The sequence below is a fragment of the Saimiri boliviensis genome, chromosome 10, assembly GCF_048565385.1.
Source record: "Saimiri boliviensis isolate mSaiBol1 chromosome 10, mSaiBol1.pri, whole genome shotgun sequence".
NCBI classification, from domain to species: Eukaryota; Metazoa; Chordata; class Mammalia; order Primates; family Cebidae; genus Saimiri; species Saimiri boliviensis.
The window spans coordinates 113,001,643-113,021,408 of NC_133458.1; the positions used below are offsets into that span (position 1 = coordinate 113,001,643).

General features: G+C 38.8%; 1 protein-coding gene across 1 annotated transcript in view; it reads right to left on the bottom strand.

The window, feature by feature from the left end:
- The window catches only part of STK17A (serine/threonine kinase 17a), a 46,966-nt gene that overhangs the window by 14,326 nt on the left and 12,874 nt on the right, over positions 1–19,766 (bottom strand). The window contains exons 2-3 of the mRNA XM_039462089.2: positions 19,023–19,235; positions 5,728–5,872 (exon numbers count right to left, since the gene is read on the bottom strand). Of these exons, the coding sequence (XP_039318023.2) occupies positions 5,728–5,872; positions 19,023–19,235 (358 nt within the window). The remainder of the gene's footprint in view (positions 1–5,727; positions 5,873–19,022; positions 19,236–19,766) is intronic.

Here is a 19,766-nt window from a genome sequence, read left to right on the forward strand (position 1 = left end):
CCAGCAATATGGGAGGCCAAGGTGAGTGGATTGTTTGATCTCAGGAGTTCGAGACCAGCCTGGATAACATGATGAAAACCTGTCTCTACCAAAACCACAAAAAATTAGCCACACATGGTGGTACACACCTGTAGTCCCAGCTCCTTGGGAGGCCAACGGAGGAGGATCACTTGAGCCTGGGAGGCAGAGGTTGTAGTGAGCTGAGATAGTGCTACTGCACTCCAATCTGGGTAACAAGAGTGAGACCCCGTCTCAAGAAAAAAACAAACCAAACCAAAAACAAAAACAACAAAAACTGTAGTACAACAAAATGTCAGTTATTCAGGCAAACTCGGTAGGAAGGGTTTGGTTCAGTGACACATATTTGTAACTGAATGTTTTGCCCTTCTAGTACACACAAAATGCCAACTGAAATACTGCTAGGGGAAATCTTTACCAAATCTTGAGATTTTCTTGGGATTAGTAAACATGTACATTCTATGAATGTACTTAAATACCATTTGTTCCTTTAAAATAGTTTAAATGTTTTTCCCTTTTATGTGTTTACACTTTACATTCCCTGAGAAATGCTTTCTTTAGTTACTATGCAAAAACTAATTGGTTTGGTGGTAATGCTGTAAATCCTAAATTAGTATGATCAAATTACAAGAATTTTATTGTATGAGAAATCTAGGCCCAGTTACAGCATCTATGATACACTAATGTGAGAGACTTTCTGAAAATGAAGTTAAACAACTGAGAGAAAGGTTGCTAGAAACAACACATTTCTCAGAAAATCAGAGTTATTTCATGGGATTTCACAGTTAATATTTATTATGTGGCTTTTTCCAACTATGCCCTATTTTGATCACAGGGCTATTTTTTAAAATAGATCTTGCTTCTCTAAATAAAATATAAGTACAATTACAGGCCTATAATCTGTCAGTTCTTGGATGGTGAAATAGATCTACTTCCAATAAGCTGAAATATTGTATCTTGAAAACTAAGCTAAGTACCTCAGCATTTTGGAACTTTGTGGAATTTTTTCTCCCTTGAATATTTGCAACCTGTGGTTGGTTGAATCCATGGATGCAGAGGGCTGACTGTACTGACACTGCTGAAATACTGAATCAGTACAACACCATTTGAAGAAAAAAAGAGCACTGGATTTTAAGACCAGATTTCTTTGTGCTGTTTTTGGTCAGTCCTCCCCTCTGACTGGAGTAAAACCAGGCCACTCTGCTGAATGACTAATTCACCAAATTATTGAGACTGTTTTGGTACTTTTAGTTGGTTTTGTTCTGACTTTGCTAGAGTTGTTGTTTCTCAGATTTGCAATCCCTGCAACATTTTATATATTAAATGAATGGGCTTTCTCTTGAAATCATGGTTTGTCTTTTCTATTTTTGTCGATTTATGGACTCATACTTTCATAGACTCCTACATCTGCATCTGCTACCTCCTCTCCCACCCCAAGAATTTTCCCAGTTCAATTTAAGATATATGGCTGAGAGTCCTCAATGAATCAGTCTTTTGACAAATTGTTCATTCAGGCTCTGCACTGAAGCCAGTGTATTTCCCATAGCGTCAATTATATCCTTAATAGAAGTAACTATAATAGTTATTTTACCTTCTGTCACTGGGACAGGAATTTCCCGTTTTAACCAGCATGGAGACTAAATAGCCTAATAATTCAAATTACCATATATATTGGGATCATCAATTTTCAGAGAATGAAAACATAATATATTGAGCTTTGAAGCAATGTGGGAAAATAATTTTTTAAAAAATGGTCTAGTTTTTCAAGCTCTTCTAGAGACCAAGAGGCAACATTATAAGCACACACTATTGAAGGCAGAGGATAGCAGACTCACTTCATCCAGACTCACAGAGGCAACTGGAAATGACCTTTTGGTAGAAATCACTACTACCTGCATGGATGCCACACCAACCCCACCTCTATCCTCTCCCTCCAATAGTTGACTCAAAGACATGTCTAACTACCCATGGAGGGGCATGAGGGCAGAAGGAAGGCTGAGAACCCTTTGGACCACTTTGTCTTATAGTTCCTCTGGGTTGAGGAAAGATGTAAAGTCCAGTTTCCAACATCAAAGCCCCATCATCATCATCATCATCACGGCCTCCTCTACTAAATCTGGAAAGAATTCTACACCAAGTGTATGAGACAGAAAGGAATGTGATTGATACTGAATGTACTGGGGAGAAAGGGATGTAATTTCCTTGTGCAAATACACAGTTAAACTTGGTATTCAAGAACTTAATAGTCACTTCTGATGCTCTCAAGTAACATCAAAGATCCGTGACACATGGAGTTGACAACCTGTTTGACTTGCTAATTAATTAGTTCTTGAATAGTCACAGGTTGAACTCTCCTAAGATGAAAGCTCATTTCCTGGAGGTGCAATGCTATTTAAATTGGGGTTCTATTCCTGGAAGTCCATCATAGGACTAGTAAAACATCATTAAAAATAAAACAGATATATGGTTTTGCAAAGTTAAGAGTGTAAAGCCAAACATGAAAGAAGCTATAGCATAAACATTTCTTTTGGGAATTCTGCATGGCTAATACTGAGGCTTCTTAAAGTATCAGCCCAGTGAAAGTCTGGACTGCAGAGGTGATCTCTTTCTTGTAAATGTTCCCAAGGGAAGCAGGGAGGAAATTTCTTGCAGCAAGGATCTTTGAACTTCTTATGCATATGACAGACTGAAGGAGAAAAGCAAAGCCCTATCCACGCTATGAAAGGTTTCAACTGGGTAACCTTCAACATTAGCATCAGGTCACCTCAGCATTAACATCCCTGGGACTACATGTGGGTGTGCACATGTCCACACTCACTTTCAAAAAATGCCACTGTGTACCATGTGGCTTACTGGGTCTTGAGTGTTCATTTTAGCCATGGTATTAAGGTATTAAAAATTAATATCTTTGAGGAAAGAAAAACGTGTATAAAATGAATTTACATTGGCATATTTCAAAAGAGAACAAGAAAGGTTCCACATTGTTTTCTTTTCTCTGTATTTTTCTGTAGGAAACTCAAATTTTTTAGTAGGAAACTAGTATTTAAAAAGAAACTACCCTTCCACCTAAATTCAAATGGGACATTAACAAGTTTGCTTTAGAAGTCAATCTCCAGATTATGCACACTGTTCACCATTCTTTCTTTTGAGACAGAGTCTCATTCTGTCACCCAGGCTGCAGTGCAGTGGTGCAATCTCGGCTGCCTGCAACTGTCACCTGCCAGGTTAAAGTGATTCTCCTGCCTCAGCCTTCTAAGTAGCTGGGATTAGAGGTGCCTGTTAATTTTTGTATTTTTAGTAGAGATGGGGTTTCACCATATTGACCAGGCTGGTGTCAAAACTCCTGAACAAGTGATCCGCCCTCCTTGGCCTCCCAAAGTGCTGGGATTATAGGCAGGAGCCACCGCGCCCGGCCTGTACACTCTTTCTGAGAGTGTGCCTTCATGCAATAAAAATTAAGCATTTATACAGTATTAAATACATACATATATGAATTTACACGGTATGACTAAACAAAGCATTATGAAATGTGCCATATGGCAATTTTTTTTTTTTTTTTGAGATGAAGTCTTGTTCTGTTGCTCAGGCTGGAGTGCAATGGTGTTAGCTCACTGCAACCTCCACCTCCCGGGTTCAAGCAATTATCCCACCTCAGCCTCTGGAGTAGTTGGGACTATAGGCGTGCACCACCACGCCGGCTAATTTTTTGTCTTTTTAGTAAAGATGGGATTTCGCCATGTTGGGCAGGCTGGTCTTGAACTCCTGACCTCAAGTGATCTGCCGGCCTTGGCCTCCCAAAGTGCTGGGATTACGGGCATGAGCCACCACACCTGGCCATATAGCAGTTCTTAAAATGGCCCCTGGCCTGAAGTGTCAGCATCACCTGGCCCTATCCTGAATCAGAAACTTTAGGGTCGTGGCCTAGCAATTTGTTTTAACAAGCCCTTCCAGGTGATTCTGACTCAGAATGAGTCAGAGAACCACTGCCGTAAAGCATTTACTTTCTGCTAGAGGGGATACTACAGCCGAGTTCAAGGTAGATCAGTTGATGATCATGGTGTGAGATGAGACTGCAGTTCAGGATGATTAAGTTGTTTTGGTGGAGGGAGGGGGATCCAGAGGCTTTGGGCTTCTCAGGTTACCTTCCTTCCTAACCCTATTTCCTTTTAGGCCATTTTTGTAACTGGAATAAACAATAGGAACTAGGGTTGCTGTGGCACGTTCTGTTTGAGGACTGTTTCATTTTCCCACAGTTGCACCTGGACTTGATATGAAAGTAACCATTAGAAAATTAACAGAGATCTTAAACTTGCCTACCATAGACAGACACCTGCATCCTTTCCCCACTCAGTCCACGTAAAGGTTGGGATGGCAGAAAGGGTTATACCTCCCCCCTCAGAGTTGGAGCCCGACACTGATGACACTGGCACTGCCGCAGTCAAAGGCCGACACCCACCAGCACACTTGATTAATTAATTAGTTCCAGATTGGTCTACACTGGTGTAATCAGAGCGTATCTCAGAATTTTGGAAAGAGTATCGAGTAGAGACTGACTTTCCTGCTGAGTCTCTGGGTAGCTGTGAGGCTGAACAGCAGCATCTACTTTATCATCATCTTACTGTCATTCAAAGAAAGCAGAGCTGAATGCTGGAGAAAAACTAGCAACATTTTTATAGCTGTTGTTTTGTTTTTTTGAGATGGAGTCTCACTCTATCACCCAGGCTGGAATGCAATGGCATGATCTTGGCTCACAGTAACCTCTGCCTCCCCAGTTCAAGCGATTCTCCTGCCTCAGCCTCCTAAGTAGATGGGATTACAGGTGTGTGCCACCACACCCGGCTAATTTTTGTATATTTAATAGAGACTGGGTTTCACCATGTTGGGCAGGCTGGTCTTGAACTCCTGAAGTGCCTCCCAAAGTGCTAGGATTACAGGCGCAAGCCACTGCGCTGGGCCCTAGCAACAGTTTTTGAGCCCTGAATATTGTCCCAACTGAAGCTAGAATTATCCCTGGACTTTTTGCCACTAAAATTTCCTTGTTTTGCTTATCCTGGTTTTAGCTGGCATCTTGGTCACTTGAAAGGAACATAACTGATGCACTGTTCTTTTTCTTTCCTTCCTCTTTTCTGCCTTTGACAATTTTAAATTAGAAATCTACCTGCCTCTAATCTCTTTCTCTCATTTATTTACTGCTGCCTATTTTCCAAAACACTGCTTCTCGAATATTCCTGGCTCAAAAATCATCTATGTCTTCATGACATATGAAACCCCTAGAATCCAGCCTTTTCCCAGCTTTTAATATCTCCTAATTGATCTCTCAATTCCGTGAAATGATTCCATTTATTTTTATCCCAAATGCATCACAAATATTCCTAACTCTTGAGGTAATTTTCTGACTCTTCTCAACTCCTCTAAATCCTAACTTTTTAAAATTTCTAGCTCAAGTTGTGTCTTATCATATTCTGAGTTCTTTCCCCCCGCCCCCCACCCCCCGCATTGTATTATTATCTTTCCTTCCATGTACTCATGTGTGCATTATCTCCCTGATAAAACTAACTGGCTAGAGGATAGGAATACTCAATTATAATATCCTTGTTACCTAATAATACACAAACGTGATACGTGTTTGAATAAATCACTGTTAACTATTTTATGTCTTGAGTGTCATTCTTTAGCAATCTCAAAGTTGTAAAGTAATTTGAATCTTACCTTCAAATCAAGATGAACTACATCATGAGTGTGTAAAAAGTGAACACCTTCTAGAATCTGTCGCATAAGTCTTTGAACATCTTTTTCTTTAAAGGCTTCTTCTCTGTCTGCAACACACTGGTCAAAGATTTCACCCCCAGCAGCACTAGAGAATGGTAAAATTAAAGTAATATTTAACTCATAAGAAATGGCAAACACACTGAAACTACAGAGTAATTACAGTCCGGCAGTAACTGTATACCTTTTTAAAAATTTATTTTTATTTTAAAAAACAGAGATGAGACCTCACTATGTTGTCCAGGATGTTCTCAAACTCCTGTAATCAAGCAGTTCTCCCACCTTGGCCTCCCAAGGTGTTGGGATTACAGGTTTAAGCCACTGTACCCAGCCTGTCTGATTGTTAACATGGATTTGACAACCTGAATCAAAACACAGTATAAGCTGAGCCAACTCAGTCCCAAGCAGCTCGAGATGCACCACAACATAATGTACGGTTTACTAAACCCTCTGTGCATATAGGCCACAATTTGCTGGAAATACAACTGTGTTCCTCAACTGAAATAAAGAACTGCAGTTAAGAACAGTATCTTAATCTGTTTATTGTCATATGAGTCCTTCAGCCCAGAACTATCAATTTACATAACTACAAGGATTTCTTTACCTAGATTTTAAGAGCAATTAGTCTCTTTACACTATAAAGTTACCCATTCTTGCTTTTTTTTTTTTGAGATGGAGTCTCGCTGTGTTGCCAGGCTGGAGTGCAATGGCCCAATCTCAGCTCACTGCAACCTCTGCCTCCTGGGTTTAAGCAATTCCCCTGCCTCAGCCTCCTGAGTAGCCAGGATTACAGGCATGTACCACCACACATGGCAATTTTTTTTTTTTGTATTTTATTAGAGATGGGGTTTCACCATGTTGGCCAGGATAATCTCGATCTGCTGACCTCGTGATCCACCCTACCTTAGCCTCCCAAAGTATGGGGATTACAGGCGTGAGCCACTGTGCCCGGCCCCATTCTTGCTTTAACAAATGGTTCCCTCTTGGTTTTCTCAACAATTTACGTAGTTTACATAAGCACAAAATATACTGCTAACTACAGTTTTATGAAAATGTTCAAGGACGTATTTCAAATACAGACTATTGTAAGAAAATAAAGGCCAGGGCATGGTGGCTCATGCCTGTAATCCCAGCACTTTGGGAGGCCAAGGCAGGTGGATCACCTGAGGTTGGGAGTTGGAGACCAGCCTGATCAACATGGAGAAACCCCATCTCTATTAAAAATATAAAATTATAGGGCTTCATGGAGAAGAAAGTAAAAAAAAATTAAGAAAATTTAAAAAACACACACACAAAATATAAAATTTGCTGGGCGTGGTGGTGCATGCCTGTAATCCCAGCTACTCGGGAGGCTGAGGCAGGAGAATCACTTGAACTTGGGAGACGGAGGTTGCGGTGAGCCAAGATCATGCCATTGCACACCAGCCTGGGCAACAAGAGGAAAACTCCGTCTCAAAAAAAAAAAAAAGAAAAAATTGAAAAGCTAGATTGAGTGATCATTAAGATGACATTCCTCTCAAAAAAAAAAAAAAAAAAGACTACATTCCTCTCAGTACAACATAATCATATAACACTGTTTAACTGGATTTTTACCCATTAATTAATTACCATATTAACTAATACCACTAAATGTGATCTCACTAAGGAACAATCTGAGATGTTAAAAGCATCTCAAATATAGTAACAGAAAATATAGTATTAATTATTTTACACAAAATACTTTCCTTCACATAGAAATTAGAGAAGCCCTCTAATAGCTTTGCTTTGTTTAAATACAGCAAGATTACTCTTTAACCAAAAAATTTTACTGGGAAATTAATTTAAAAGCTGTTGACAAAGTTTTATCAAAAACTACTTTTACAAAAAACATTTAGAATTTAAAAATTTCAACTTTCTAGTGGTCCTTGGAAAGTTATGAGATGATTATCTTTTGACCAACATTATTCAGAGCCATATAACTGATGTTTAGAAGCAAAGAGTAACAGTTTCCCTAGCTGCCTGCACCTTAGCTGTATCATAGCTCCCAGCCTCAGGCATCAAACACTTTTTTCTATCTAAACTAGCATTTCCATTTCTGTCCGGCTTTGAGGCCCAGTTTCGATCTTTACTTTCTCACTACTGAAATCCAACAAAGCATCAAATATGTTAGGCCCTAAGCTCTGTCCTAGAGATAGAAAGATAATTACAAATAAGTATGTCTGGTCCTTCAAGCACTAGCGGGGAAGACAAAAATAAAAGATATTTAAATAATACATATGCATTGATATATGTGTGAAATTATATATTAAATGACTTGATAACTTGGCAACTGAGCAATTAATTGGAAAGGAAGTAGAAAAAAAATCTTAGAAATATGACATTTATTCTGAGCCTTGAAGGATTACTAGGAATCCACTACATGAAATGGTAACAGCACATCCCGGGCAGAGGGAACACATGTGTGAGGGCACATTGTGTGAAAAACACATGGCACACTCATTAAAGGGCAAGTGCCTACTTCCCCATCCAACCAAATGGTATGGCACTTGCCTTCTGGCTATAAACAACTAGAAAATTAAAGCATATGAACCAACTGCTTCAGGCATTACCACAACAGGTGTAAGACCATGAGCTGTGAGAAGAAGTAAGCCCTCCAATCTTCCCACTTGGTAACAATTTATGGACAGTGGAACAGGGTACAGGAGGAACCCAAGCAGAAGAAGAATGTAGCAGCCTTGCTTAGCTGAGATGACAGACTGGGATTTTGGCAAGGCTAAGACAGCTGGAATTGGCAAGTGAATACTAGAGAGGAGGGAGCCGCACAGAGAGATCTACTCAATAGTATTTTGAAGTCTTAGACAAAATAACTCTGGGAAATTATAAGGCTAAGAAATTCCCAGTGTTCATAGAGAACAAGGTAAGACATTTGAATTTTGTCAAGCTGGAGTAGAAAAACCACTCTAAACACTGGGGCAATGAACAGATCCCTTTGGGAGGGCCGTCCTTTGTGTCAAGGCTAACCTAGTTCTAGGTCTGTCCTAACCAAGATGATCTGCAAGTAATTTAAATGACTGCCAAAACAAACACCATCATTCTTTAATGGAATAAAGTCTACTCAATCCTGCAACATTCCAAATATATGTCATTTTACCAAAAATTTCTAGATAACTGAAAATGCCACAAATTATAATTCATAACCAATAGGAAAAATAATAAAAGCAGAATCAGAAATGACAGAGATGATGGAATTGGCAGATGAGGACCTTAAAACAGGCATTGTAAGGGATGCTCACGGATTTAAACTAAAACAGGAACATAATCATATAAGAGATGGAGGTTATGAAAAGAACCAAAAAGAACTTTCACAGGTGAAAAACACAGTACCTGAAACGAAAAACCCATTGAATAGTCTTTACAGCAGATCAGACACTGCAGAAGAATCAGTGAATTTTAAGACACAGCAAAATAAGCTGTCTATGTGAAGCAGAGAGGGAGGGAGGGAGGGAGGGAGAAAAGACTGAACAAAACAAACAGGACCCCAGGGACCTATAGGATAGCATCAAGCCACTTAATACACTGTATTAGAAACATAATGGCTGAAAACGTCCAAATCTGATAAAAACTATAAAGAAAAAGATTTAAGGAGCTCAATGAACTCCAAGTAGGATAAATACAAATAAAACCAAGGCACTACACTCAAACTGCTAAAAACCAGTGAGAAAGAGAAAAATCTTTTAAAAAGCACATGTGTAGGTGAACCAAGGTAAGAATGATCACAGACTTCTTGTTGTAAATACTGTAGGGAAGACGACAATGGAATGACAGAAGTGTGCTGAGAATGTAGGGTGAAGTAGAAAAGGACTAGCAGTAGGAGACAAGGTAGAATAGAAGACAGAGAAAAGAGCACAGGATGAGGACAAAACAACCCAAAAAATTCAGAGTAAGGCAATGATGGGCTAATATATACCACTAAATGCCTCCTCCTCCAGGAAGCACTCCCTAACCTGCCAGGAAAAGTAAAGGAGCACAGCATATGGATAAAAGCAGAAGCTTTGGAATCACACACTCCTGGACTAAATTCTGGCTCTGCTATTTGTAATATAGCACGACCTGAGGTTTTGTTTTTTTTTTTTCTGAGTTTTTTCTTATATATAAAATTGTGTTCTAAAATTTATAAACAGTGTATATAAAGCATATAAATAATATATATAAAGCTGGAAGACTTAGCATAGTGCCTGGCACATGGTAAATGTTTAATGCATTTTGACTATTATACTCTAGTTCACGCAACTAATAAGAATTCCTAGTAAATAATCAACATTGCTACAGTCATTTATAGGCTGAATATCCCTTCTCTTTAAACATTTGTGACCAGAAGTGTTTGGGATTTCGCATTTTTAAATATTAGCATATACATAATGAGCTATATTGGGGGAGGGGACCCAAGTATAACACACAATTTTTATTTTTCATATTTTTCATATGCAACTTACATATGTAGCCTGAAGGTAATTTTATACAGTATTTTAAATAATTTTGTGCATGAAATTCATTGGTGGTCAGTGAGAGGAGCACAGTATGTGGTGGCCCTCCAATGGTCTGAGGGACAGTGAACTGGCCCCTGTGTAAAAAGTTTGGTGACGCCTGTTCTAACCCAATGCAAAGAAACTAAGAACCTTGAAAAAAGGTTTGATGAAAGGCTAATGAGAACAGACAATTTAGAGAGGAATATAAGTGAATTGATGGAGCTGAAAAACACAACATGAGAACTTCACGAAGTATGCACAAGTTTTAACAGTCGAATTGATCAAGCAGAAGAAAGAATATCAGAGGTTGAAGACCAACTCAATGAAATAAAATGAGAAGACAAGATTAGAGAAAAAAGGGTAAAAAGGAATGAGCAAAGTCTCCAAGAAATATGGGACTATGTGAAAAGACCTAATCTACGTTTGATAGGTGTACCTGAATGTGACGAAGAGAATGAATCCAAGCTGGAAAATATTCTTCAGGATACTATTCAGGAAAACTTTCCCAACCTAGCAAGGCAGGACAGTATTCAACTCCAGGGAATACAAAGAACATCACAAAGATATTCCTCAAGAGCAACCCCAAGGCACATAATCATCATTCACCAGGGCTGAAATGAAGGAGAAAATGCTAAGGGCAACCAGAGAGAAAGGTCAGGTTACCCACAAAGGGAAGCCCATCAGACTCACAGCAGATCTCTCAGCAGAAACCCTACAAGCCAGAAGAGAGTGGGGGCCAATATTCAACATCCTTAAAGAAAAGAACTTTCAACCCAGAATCTCATATCCAACCAAACTAAGCTTCATAAGTGAAGGAAAAATAAAATCTTTTGTGAACAAGCAAGTACTCAGAGATTTCATCACCACCAGGCCTGCTTTACAAGAGCTTCTGAAAGAACCACTACACATAGAAAGGAACAACCAGTATCAGCCATTCCAAAAATATACCAAAAGGTAAAGAGCATCAATATAATGAAGAATCTACATCAACTAATGGACAAAACAGCCAGCTAGCATCAAATGGCAGTATTAAACTCACATATATTACTATTAATCTTAAATTGACTAAATGCCCCAAATGCCCCAATAAAAAAACACAGATAGACAAATTGGTTAAAAAGCCAAAACCCATTGGTATGCTGCATCCAGACCCATCTCACATGCAAGGATACACAAAGACTCAAAACAAAGGGATGGAGGAAGATTTACCAACCAAATGGAGAGCAAAAATAAATAAATAAAAAGGAGTTGAAATTCTCACCTCTGATAAAATAGACTTTAAAGCAACAAAGATCAAAAGAGGCAAAGAAGGACATTACCTAATGGTAAAAGGATCAATGCAACAAGAAGAGCTACCGATCCTAAATATATATGCACCCAATACAGGAGCACCCAGATACATAAGGCAAGTTCTTAATGACTTATAAAGAGACTTAGACTCCCACACAATAGTGGGAGACTTTAACATCACATTGTCAATATTAGACAGATCAAGGAGACAGAAAATTAACAAGGATATCCAGGACTTGAACTCAGACCCGGAACAAGTAAACTTAATAAACATTTATAGAACTCTCCCACCAAATCCACAAAACATACATTCTTATCAATACCACATCACACCTACTCTACAAGTGACTACATAATTGGAAGTAAATCACTCCTCAGTAACTGCATAGCATTTCACAGGTTTAAATGAAATATCGGTTGGCTGCTTGTTTGTTATTTCCCTCCCTTATTCCTTCCTGTCTCCATTGTTAAGCGCAATTATCAGCATAAAAGAGGTTTTCAATACCCATTTTTAGACTGCATTCTAGCCTGGGCAATAAAGCAAGATTCCTGTTCTCTCTCCCTCTTTCTCTTCCTTCTTCTTTCTCTCTTTCATTCTTTTTTCTTTCTCTTTCTTTCTTTTCTCTCTTTTTCCCCACCCCCCCAAAATTTTTTTTTAGATAGTAGAAAAGGATAAAAGGCTCTGAGAGGAGAAGAAGATTTTAAAAAATAGGCTGTGAAAGCCAAGAATATAATTTCAAGAAAGAAGGGATAATGTCAAGTGTTTAAAAGAGTAAGAACTAGAATGAATACTAAAATAAGGAGGCTGATTTTGGCACACAGGACTGGTGACCTCATGAAAGTATTAGAAGAGCAGATGGCATTAGATTAAAAAGTGAATGGAGTATTGGCTCATGAACAGATGAATGGATCAATGAAGAACAAAACTGATTGGAAGGTGAGGAATGCTATAAATTCAGGCTATTCTTTTAAAAAGTATAGCAGTAAAGAGAAAGGTAAGACATAAGAGTCAAAGCCGAGGAAGGAATTTTAGCACAGAAGAGACTAAAATATTAGAAGACAAAGGGAAAAGAATCACGACAGTTTTTAGAAGGACTAAAAACTCTGGAAGAGGTTATATAACTTCCTCCTAGAACAGGAAGGATGAGAATTAAAGAACTTAGATAAGGGTTTTAGCCTTGGAAATGATTAGCTGAAACTCTTCCATCAAACAGCAGGGAAGAGCATGAAAACAAAGACAGATATTAGATGATGGGAGGGATGCTTGAGGAGTGTGTGTCTGATGGCTTTGATTTCTCCATATGGGAAGAAAAGACTAGGTATCTCATGAAAGGTGGGAAGTAGGTGACACAGTAAGTGTGGTAAAGATATTGATTAGCTCAGGGGGTGGGGGTGTTAAAAGGACATGATAAGAGCTTAGGTACAGCAGGCGTCCCCAAACTTTTTACACAGGGGGCCAGTTCAGTGTCTCTCAGACCGTTGGAGGGCCGCCACATACTGTGCTTCTCTCACTGACCACCAATGAAAGAGGTGCCCCTTCCTGAAGTGCGGCGGGGGGCCGGATAAATGGCCTCAGGGGGCCGCGTGCGGCCCATGGGCCGTAGTTTGGGGACGCCTGAGGTACAGGTTTGCCAAGCTATACCATGAGCCCAGCTGAGGATGAAACTCTTAGATTTGTACTAAGTAGAGGAAAAACGATCCAAGTCCTTCCAAGAATGGTGACAGCACAGGAGAGACACACAGCATGCATTCTGGGTTTTAAATGGGCAAATGAGTTGCAGAGGATGATCAAGAGGAAGACGGAAATAATGTGAGGTGCTGGTAAGAGAGGAGTTCAATTAACCACCAAAGAGGAGGAGAGAAAAAGGACGAAAACAAGTCAGAAGCCGGCCAAAAGACTGGAGCTGAGAAGGCTCTGAGGATGAAAGGCTGAAGAGCAGATTTTGCAAGAATGAGAAGGAGATTTTGGAAAGAGAGTAATATTTCAGATGTTTTTTTCTGGATCAATTTCCAATTCTACCTTGATCCTTTCTGAAATAAACAGAAAAAAAAATAAAACAAAAACCTTGGTAAGCAGCAGGCTTCTATATGAGATTCCTAAATTTATTTTTTAAAAAAACTTTTAACCATTCTGCCATTTTTGGATATTTCTACTATCATAAATTTAAAATAGATTGTGATGGACAATTTTGTGCTTCTTATGTTATTATTTCTTTAGAAGGGATTCCTACAAGCAAAATTATTGAATTAAAATATATGAACGCAATGTTTTTGAATTACACTATCAAAGTAACATGCTTAATATTTTAGCACTCCAGACTTCACCCTCTATACACTTTTAAATAAAAACAACATAATGCCATACACATTATTTTGTAACATGCTTTTTTAAACTTAATATTTTAAATCTTTGACATATTTATAGTTACCTTAGCTTTTTAATGACTGCCCAGTAATCTACTTTGTGATATTATCACTTATTAAGGAAACCATTTTCTTTTCTTTCCTTTTTTTTTTTTTTTTTTGAGACAGAGTTTCGCTCTTTTTACCCAGGCTGGAGTGCAATGGCGTGATCTCGGCTCACTGCAACCTCCGCCTCCCGGGTTCAGGCAATTCTCCTGCCTCAGCCTCCTGAGTAGCTGGGATTACAGGCATGCACCACCATGCCCAGCTAATTTTTTGTATTTTTAGTAGAGACGGGGTTTCACTGTGTTGACCAGTATAGTCTCGATCTCCTGACCTCGTGATCCACCCGCCTCAGCCTCCCAAAGTGCTGGGATTACAGGCTTGAGCCACCGCGCCCGGCAAGGAAACCATTTTCTAACAAACATTTTGATTATTTTTTGCTAGAGGATACCATAAGGAACATTTTGATAACATAGCTTTGCAAAACTGCCTAATATTTCCTTGTGAAAAAATTAATAAAAGTAAAATTAAGCCATGTGTGGTCATTCATGCTTATAATCCCAGCATTTTGGGAGGCTGAGGCAGGAGGATTGCTTGAGGCCAGGAGTTTGAGACAAGCCTGCTAAACATAGTGAAACCCCATTATGTACCATAAAAAAATTTTTTTAAGTAAAATTGCTGAGTTAAAAAGTATTTAAGCCTTTTGATACATACTTCAGACTGTCCTCCAGAAAAGTAATACTAAAATGACTCAATGAATATCACTTTTGTTTAAAAGCATTGCCAATATGATGGGGGAAATTCAGAACTTATTTTAAAATTTACATTATAAAAAATATTTTTCATGTGTATATAGGCAATTTACATTCATGCATGTCTGTAAAAATTTCTCTTCATATCATTTGTTCATTTTTTAAAATCAGAGCTGATCATAATCCTGAAAGACACAATCTCAGATGCCATGATCCAGAATGTCAAAATCCCAAAACACTAAAATCCTGAAAGATAAAAAAATCCCTGAAGTCTAAAATCCCCAAATCACAATCTTGAACAATTAAAATTTTGAATGTTGAAATCCTGAAAGCTGAATTCTGGGGCAGGGATTTCCAGTGTGTTTTCAGTTGACGCAGACTAGGTGCATCATGGTAGGTACATCACATTAGGTGAACTATTACTGTGTTTTTTTGGAAATTAAGAACAGTTTAAAGGAGATGCATTACGGGTGCCAAACTGACAAGGGGTGGATTTATGGTCTTAATTTCAGTTGTTGACTTGACTGGATTAAGGAATACCTAGAAATTTAGTAAATTATTTTGGGAGTGTCCGTGAGGGTGTTTCCAAAGGAGATTAGTGTGTAAGTCTGAATGGACTAGGTGGGAAAGATCTGCCTTCCATGTTGGCAGGCACCATCTGATCAGAGAGGAGAAATACAGAAGGCAAGCCAGTCTCTCTCTCAGAGCTGGGAACAATTTTTCTCTTGCTGTTGTGGACATCAGAACTCCAGCCTTTAAATGCCAAGACTTACACCAGACCACCCCTGCTCCATACACTCCCATTCCCTGGGGTTCTGAGGCTTTTGGCCTTGGATTGAAAGTTAAACATTGGTTTCCCTGGTTCTGAGGCTTTTGCACTTGGACTGAGCCATGCTACCAGCATCCCAGGATGTCCAGCTCGCAGGCCTGTTGTGGAACTCCTCAGTCGCCATTAGCACATGAGCCAGTTTTCCTAATAAATCCTTTCCCATATTTATACACATGTCCTGTTGGTTCTGTCTCTCTGGAGAAGCCTAACTAATAAATAATAAATATTTGGTACTGGGGAAGCCCCATATCATTCCTTCTCGTATTCCTTAGAATACAATGGAAGAGATCAGTGAAATTGTTCCTTCCAAAAAGGCTGTGATTAAGTTAAGCATACAAGGCTACCTAGTGGTTTAAAAGCTAATTATTATTGGTGCTTTGAAAGCAGAAAATAATTGCAATGGCTTAGCAATAACCAGGCTTTCAGGTGAACACCATACACTTACAAAATTTGTAGATCACAACCACTCTCCAAATACAAGTGCAGCAGGCGTTTCAAAGGTTATAGAAGTGAAACGCAGGTGAAAAATGTAAAAAATCTCCCCTGACAAATTATTCAATCCTGTACAACTTCTGCCCCTTCACATATAGCACCAATTCATTATGCTATGCATTTCATCTTCACATTATTTTCATTACTGGAGGTATGAACTGGACAAAAACTTGGAGAGTTCTAATTCATTTTAGGAATATTTTGCAAATTTGACTCCAGGAAAATTCACTATCACAATGTTGATTGTGTGTACATGAAAACATTGAGGCCGGGCTTGGTGGCTGATACCTGTAATCCCAGCACTTTGGGAGGCCAAGGTGGGTGGGCCACCTGAGGTCAGGAGCTCAAGACCAGCCTGGCCAACATGGTGAAACCCCGTCTTCACTAAAAATACAAAAAAAATTAGCTGGGTGTGGTGGTGCATGCCTGTAATCCCAGCTACTTAAGAGGCTGAGGCAGGAGAATTGCTTGAACTGGGAGGTGAAGGTTGCAGTGAGCCGAGATCACACTACTGCTCTCCAGCCTGGGTAACAGAGGGAGACTCCCTCTCAAAAACAACAAAACAACAACAACAAAAACATTGAAACTTTCTTAATAAATGAAGAGGTGTCCTTTTTGTACATCTGCATTTGTGAAACAAAATTTCTTGACATCTTTGCTCTTTGGGCAACTGCATATGTGGTGATGACTCATTGAGGTTTTTGATCAATACTGTCAAGACTTATGTTGTTTGTCATGGTATTTCAAATGACCATATTTATCAATCTAGGTGTACAGAATTACCAACTATGGGAGTATAGGTTTATATATTTCATTTTTTGACCTATTTCTTTTATGAATATGGCTTATCTGCTCATAACTATTACTGTTATTTGTGTGATGTTAGTATATCTGAATGTTACACTTGTAAAAACAAATTATTACTGCCTGTTTTACCATGTAAAGTGGACTATGAAATGTCATGTATTATAATTTTATTTTTAATTGACATATAATCAGACAATTTATGGTATACATAGTTATTTTTGTGTTTCCCAAATAAATCCCCTTTTAAAATGTAAATAAATGTCTTTTTGGTTTTTGAGACAAGGTCTCACTCTGTCACCCAGGCTGAAGTGCAGTGGTGCTATCTTGGCTCACTGCAGCCTTGATGTCCTGGGGTCAGGTGATCCTTCCACCTCAGCCTCCCAAGTAGCTGGGATTACAGAGATTACCATGCTCAGCTAATTTTTGTATTTTTTGTAGAGATAGGGTTTTGCTATGAGGCCCAAGGTGGTCTGCAACTTCTGGGCTCAGGCAATCCTCTCGCTTCAGCTTTCCAAAGTGCTGGGATTTGGCCAGCCTCGGTGGCTTACACCTGTAATCCCAGCATTTTGGGAGGCTGAGGCGGGTGGATCATCTAAAGTCCAGAGTTTGAAACCAGCCTGACCAACATAGTGAAACCCTGTCTCTAATAAAAAATACAAAAAATTAGCCAGGCATGGAGGTGGATGCCTGTAATCCCAGATACTCAGGATGCTGAGGCAGAAGAATCACTTGAACCCCAGAGGTGGAGGTTGCATTGAGCTGAGATTGTGCCATTGCACTCCAGACTGGGCAACAAGAGCAACACTCCATCTCAAAATAATAATAACAACAACAACAACAACAAAGTGCTGGGACCACAGGCATTGAGCCACTGCACCCGGCCAAATAAACGTCTTTTAGAGAGTTTTTTAGAATTATTTTTTCCATAATTATATTTTCAGGATTTTGATCTTTTGGGATTGTGATTTTTGAGATTTTAGACCTTAGAGATTTTGATCTTTTGAGATTTCAACATTTGGGATTGCGCCTTTTGGGATTGTTTAAACCCTTTTCAAACTGGGAGGCTCATGTGTTTGTGTATGTTTGTAAGATCTGGTTATATATTCAAGCAATTTTAATCGCCTTGGCTAGACAAATACTAGAGATATTTTTCCCAGTTTGTCTTTTCATTTTGTTTGGATTTATTGATGTACCAAGCCTTTTTCTTTTTAAATTAATTATTATTTTTTAAAAGATAAAGGGTTTTGGTATGTTGCTCAGGCTGGTCTCAAACTCCTAGGCTCGAGTAATCCTTCCTGCCTAGGCCTCCCAAAGTGCTGGGATTATAGGTGGGAATATTAAGGATTTTAATGTATTCAGATTTATCAATCTTCTCCTTTGGTAGGAAAAGCAGAGCGGAAACCACGATTTCTGTTTTTTTTTTGAGACAGAGTTTTGCTCTTGTTGCCTGGGCTGGAATGCAATGGCATGACCTTGGCTCAGGGCAACCTCTGCCTCCCAGATTCAAGTGATGCTTCTGCCTCAGCCTCCATAAGAGCTGAGATTACAGGTGTGCGCCACCATGCCTGGCTCATTTTTTATATTTTTAGTAGAGACAGGTTTTCACCATGTTGGCAAGGTAGAACTCCTGACCTCAGGTGATCCACCCACCTTGGCCTCCCAAAGTGCTAGGATTACAGGCGTGAGCAACCGTGTCTGGCCTGAAGCCAGGATTTTTTAAGGAGAAAGTACAGTCCTTCGTTTTTCAAAGCTGTTTTCTATACTGTATCTACCTACTTAAATTGAAAACATAGTAAGAATCAAGACTACTGTTTCTAAAAGAAGGGAGATTAACTCAGACTATAAGAACATGTAAGGATTATAAAATGCCTTTTACAGTATTTTAATATTAGTTTGGTAATACTTTGTTAAGAATGTTTCTAATAAAATCGTAAGATAACTTTATGTCCTATTGTGAGGATTTCATTAAAGAATGAAAATATAAAAGCTAATATACATGCATCCTTGCAAATTTGGATGATCTAGAAAATTGAAGATGATCTAGAAAATTCTAAGATTTCCAGAGAACCAGGCCTGGCAATATTATCACAGACGAGTGGCATCCCGTAAAGGAAGTGTAGACGAACAAACAAACAATCTAAGAAAGACAATACTTACTATTCCAGAACTAAGATCATTTCTGATGGAGTCTCATAAACTTCATGTAAGTTAATGACCCAAGGACTGTCCTGTGCTAGTTCAAGTACAGCAATCTCATGAATTATTTCCATCCGACAATCTTGGCCTTTTCTTCTTTTTCTCATGAACTTTGCAGCAAATTCTTTCCCAGAATCTTTCTTTATACATTTTCTCACCACTGCAAATTTCCCCCTAGAATTAAAAACATTCACTGTTAAAGTTGACAACTTTCCAGAGATGGCAGATTTTAATGAAATTTTCAAATACCTGTTGGTGGATATTTAAATTTAGCTCATATACAATCACAAAAGTAGAAATATCACTTAGAAATTTATATAGGCTACATCTCTAGATTTGTAGATTTATCAAATAAAATGTGTAAATCTGCAAAATTCACTTTCTAAATAAAAACAAATATTAAAGTCCATATTTTTTGCAGTTACACATAACTTAATTTTTTGTATATTTATACATAAGATGACTTAAGTCTTTAAAAAAGCCATTTGAGCCCAGGCACAGTGGGTCACCTTTGTAATCTTAGCACTTTGGGAGGCTGAGGCGGGTGGATCACGTGAGGTCAGGAGTTCTGGACCAACCTGGCCAACATGGTGAAACCCGGTCTCCACTAAAAATACAAAATTTAGCCAGGTGTGGTAGTGCATGCCTGTAATCTCAGCCACTCAGTAGGCTGAGGCATGGGAATCACTTAAACCTGGGAGGTGG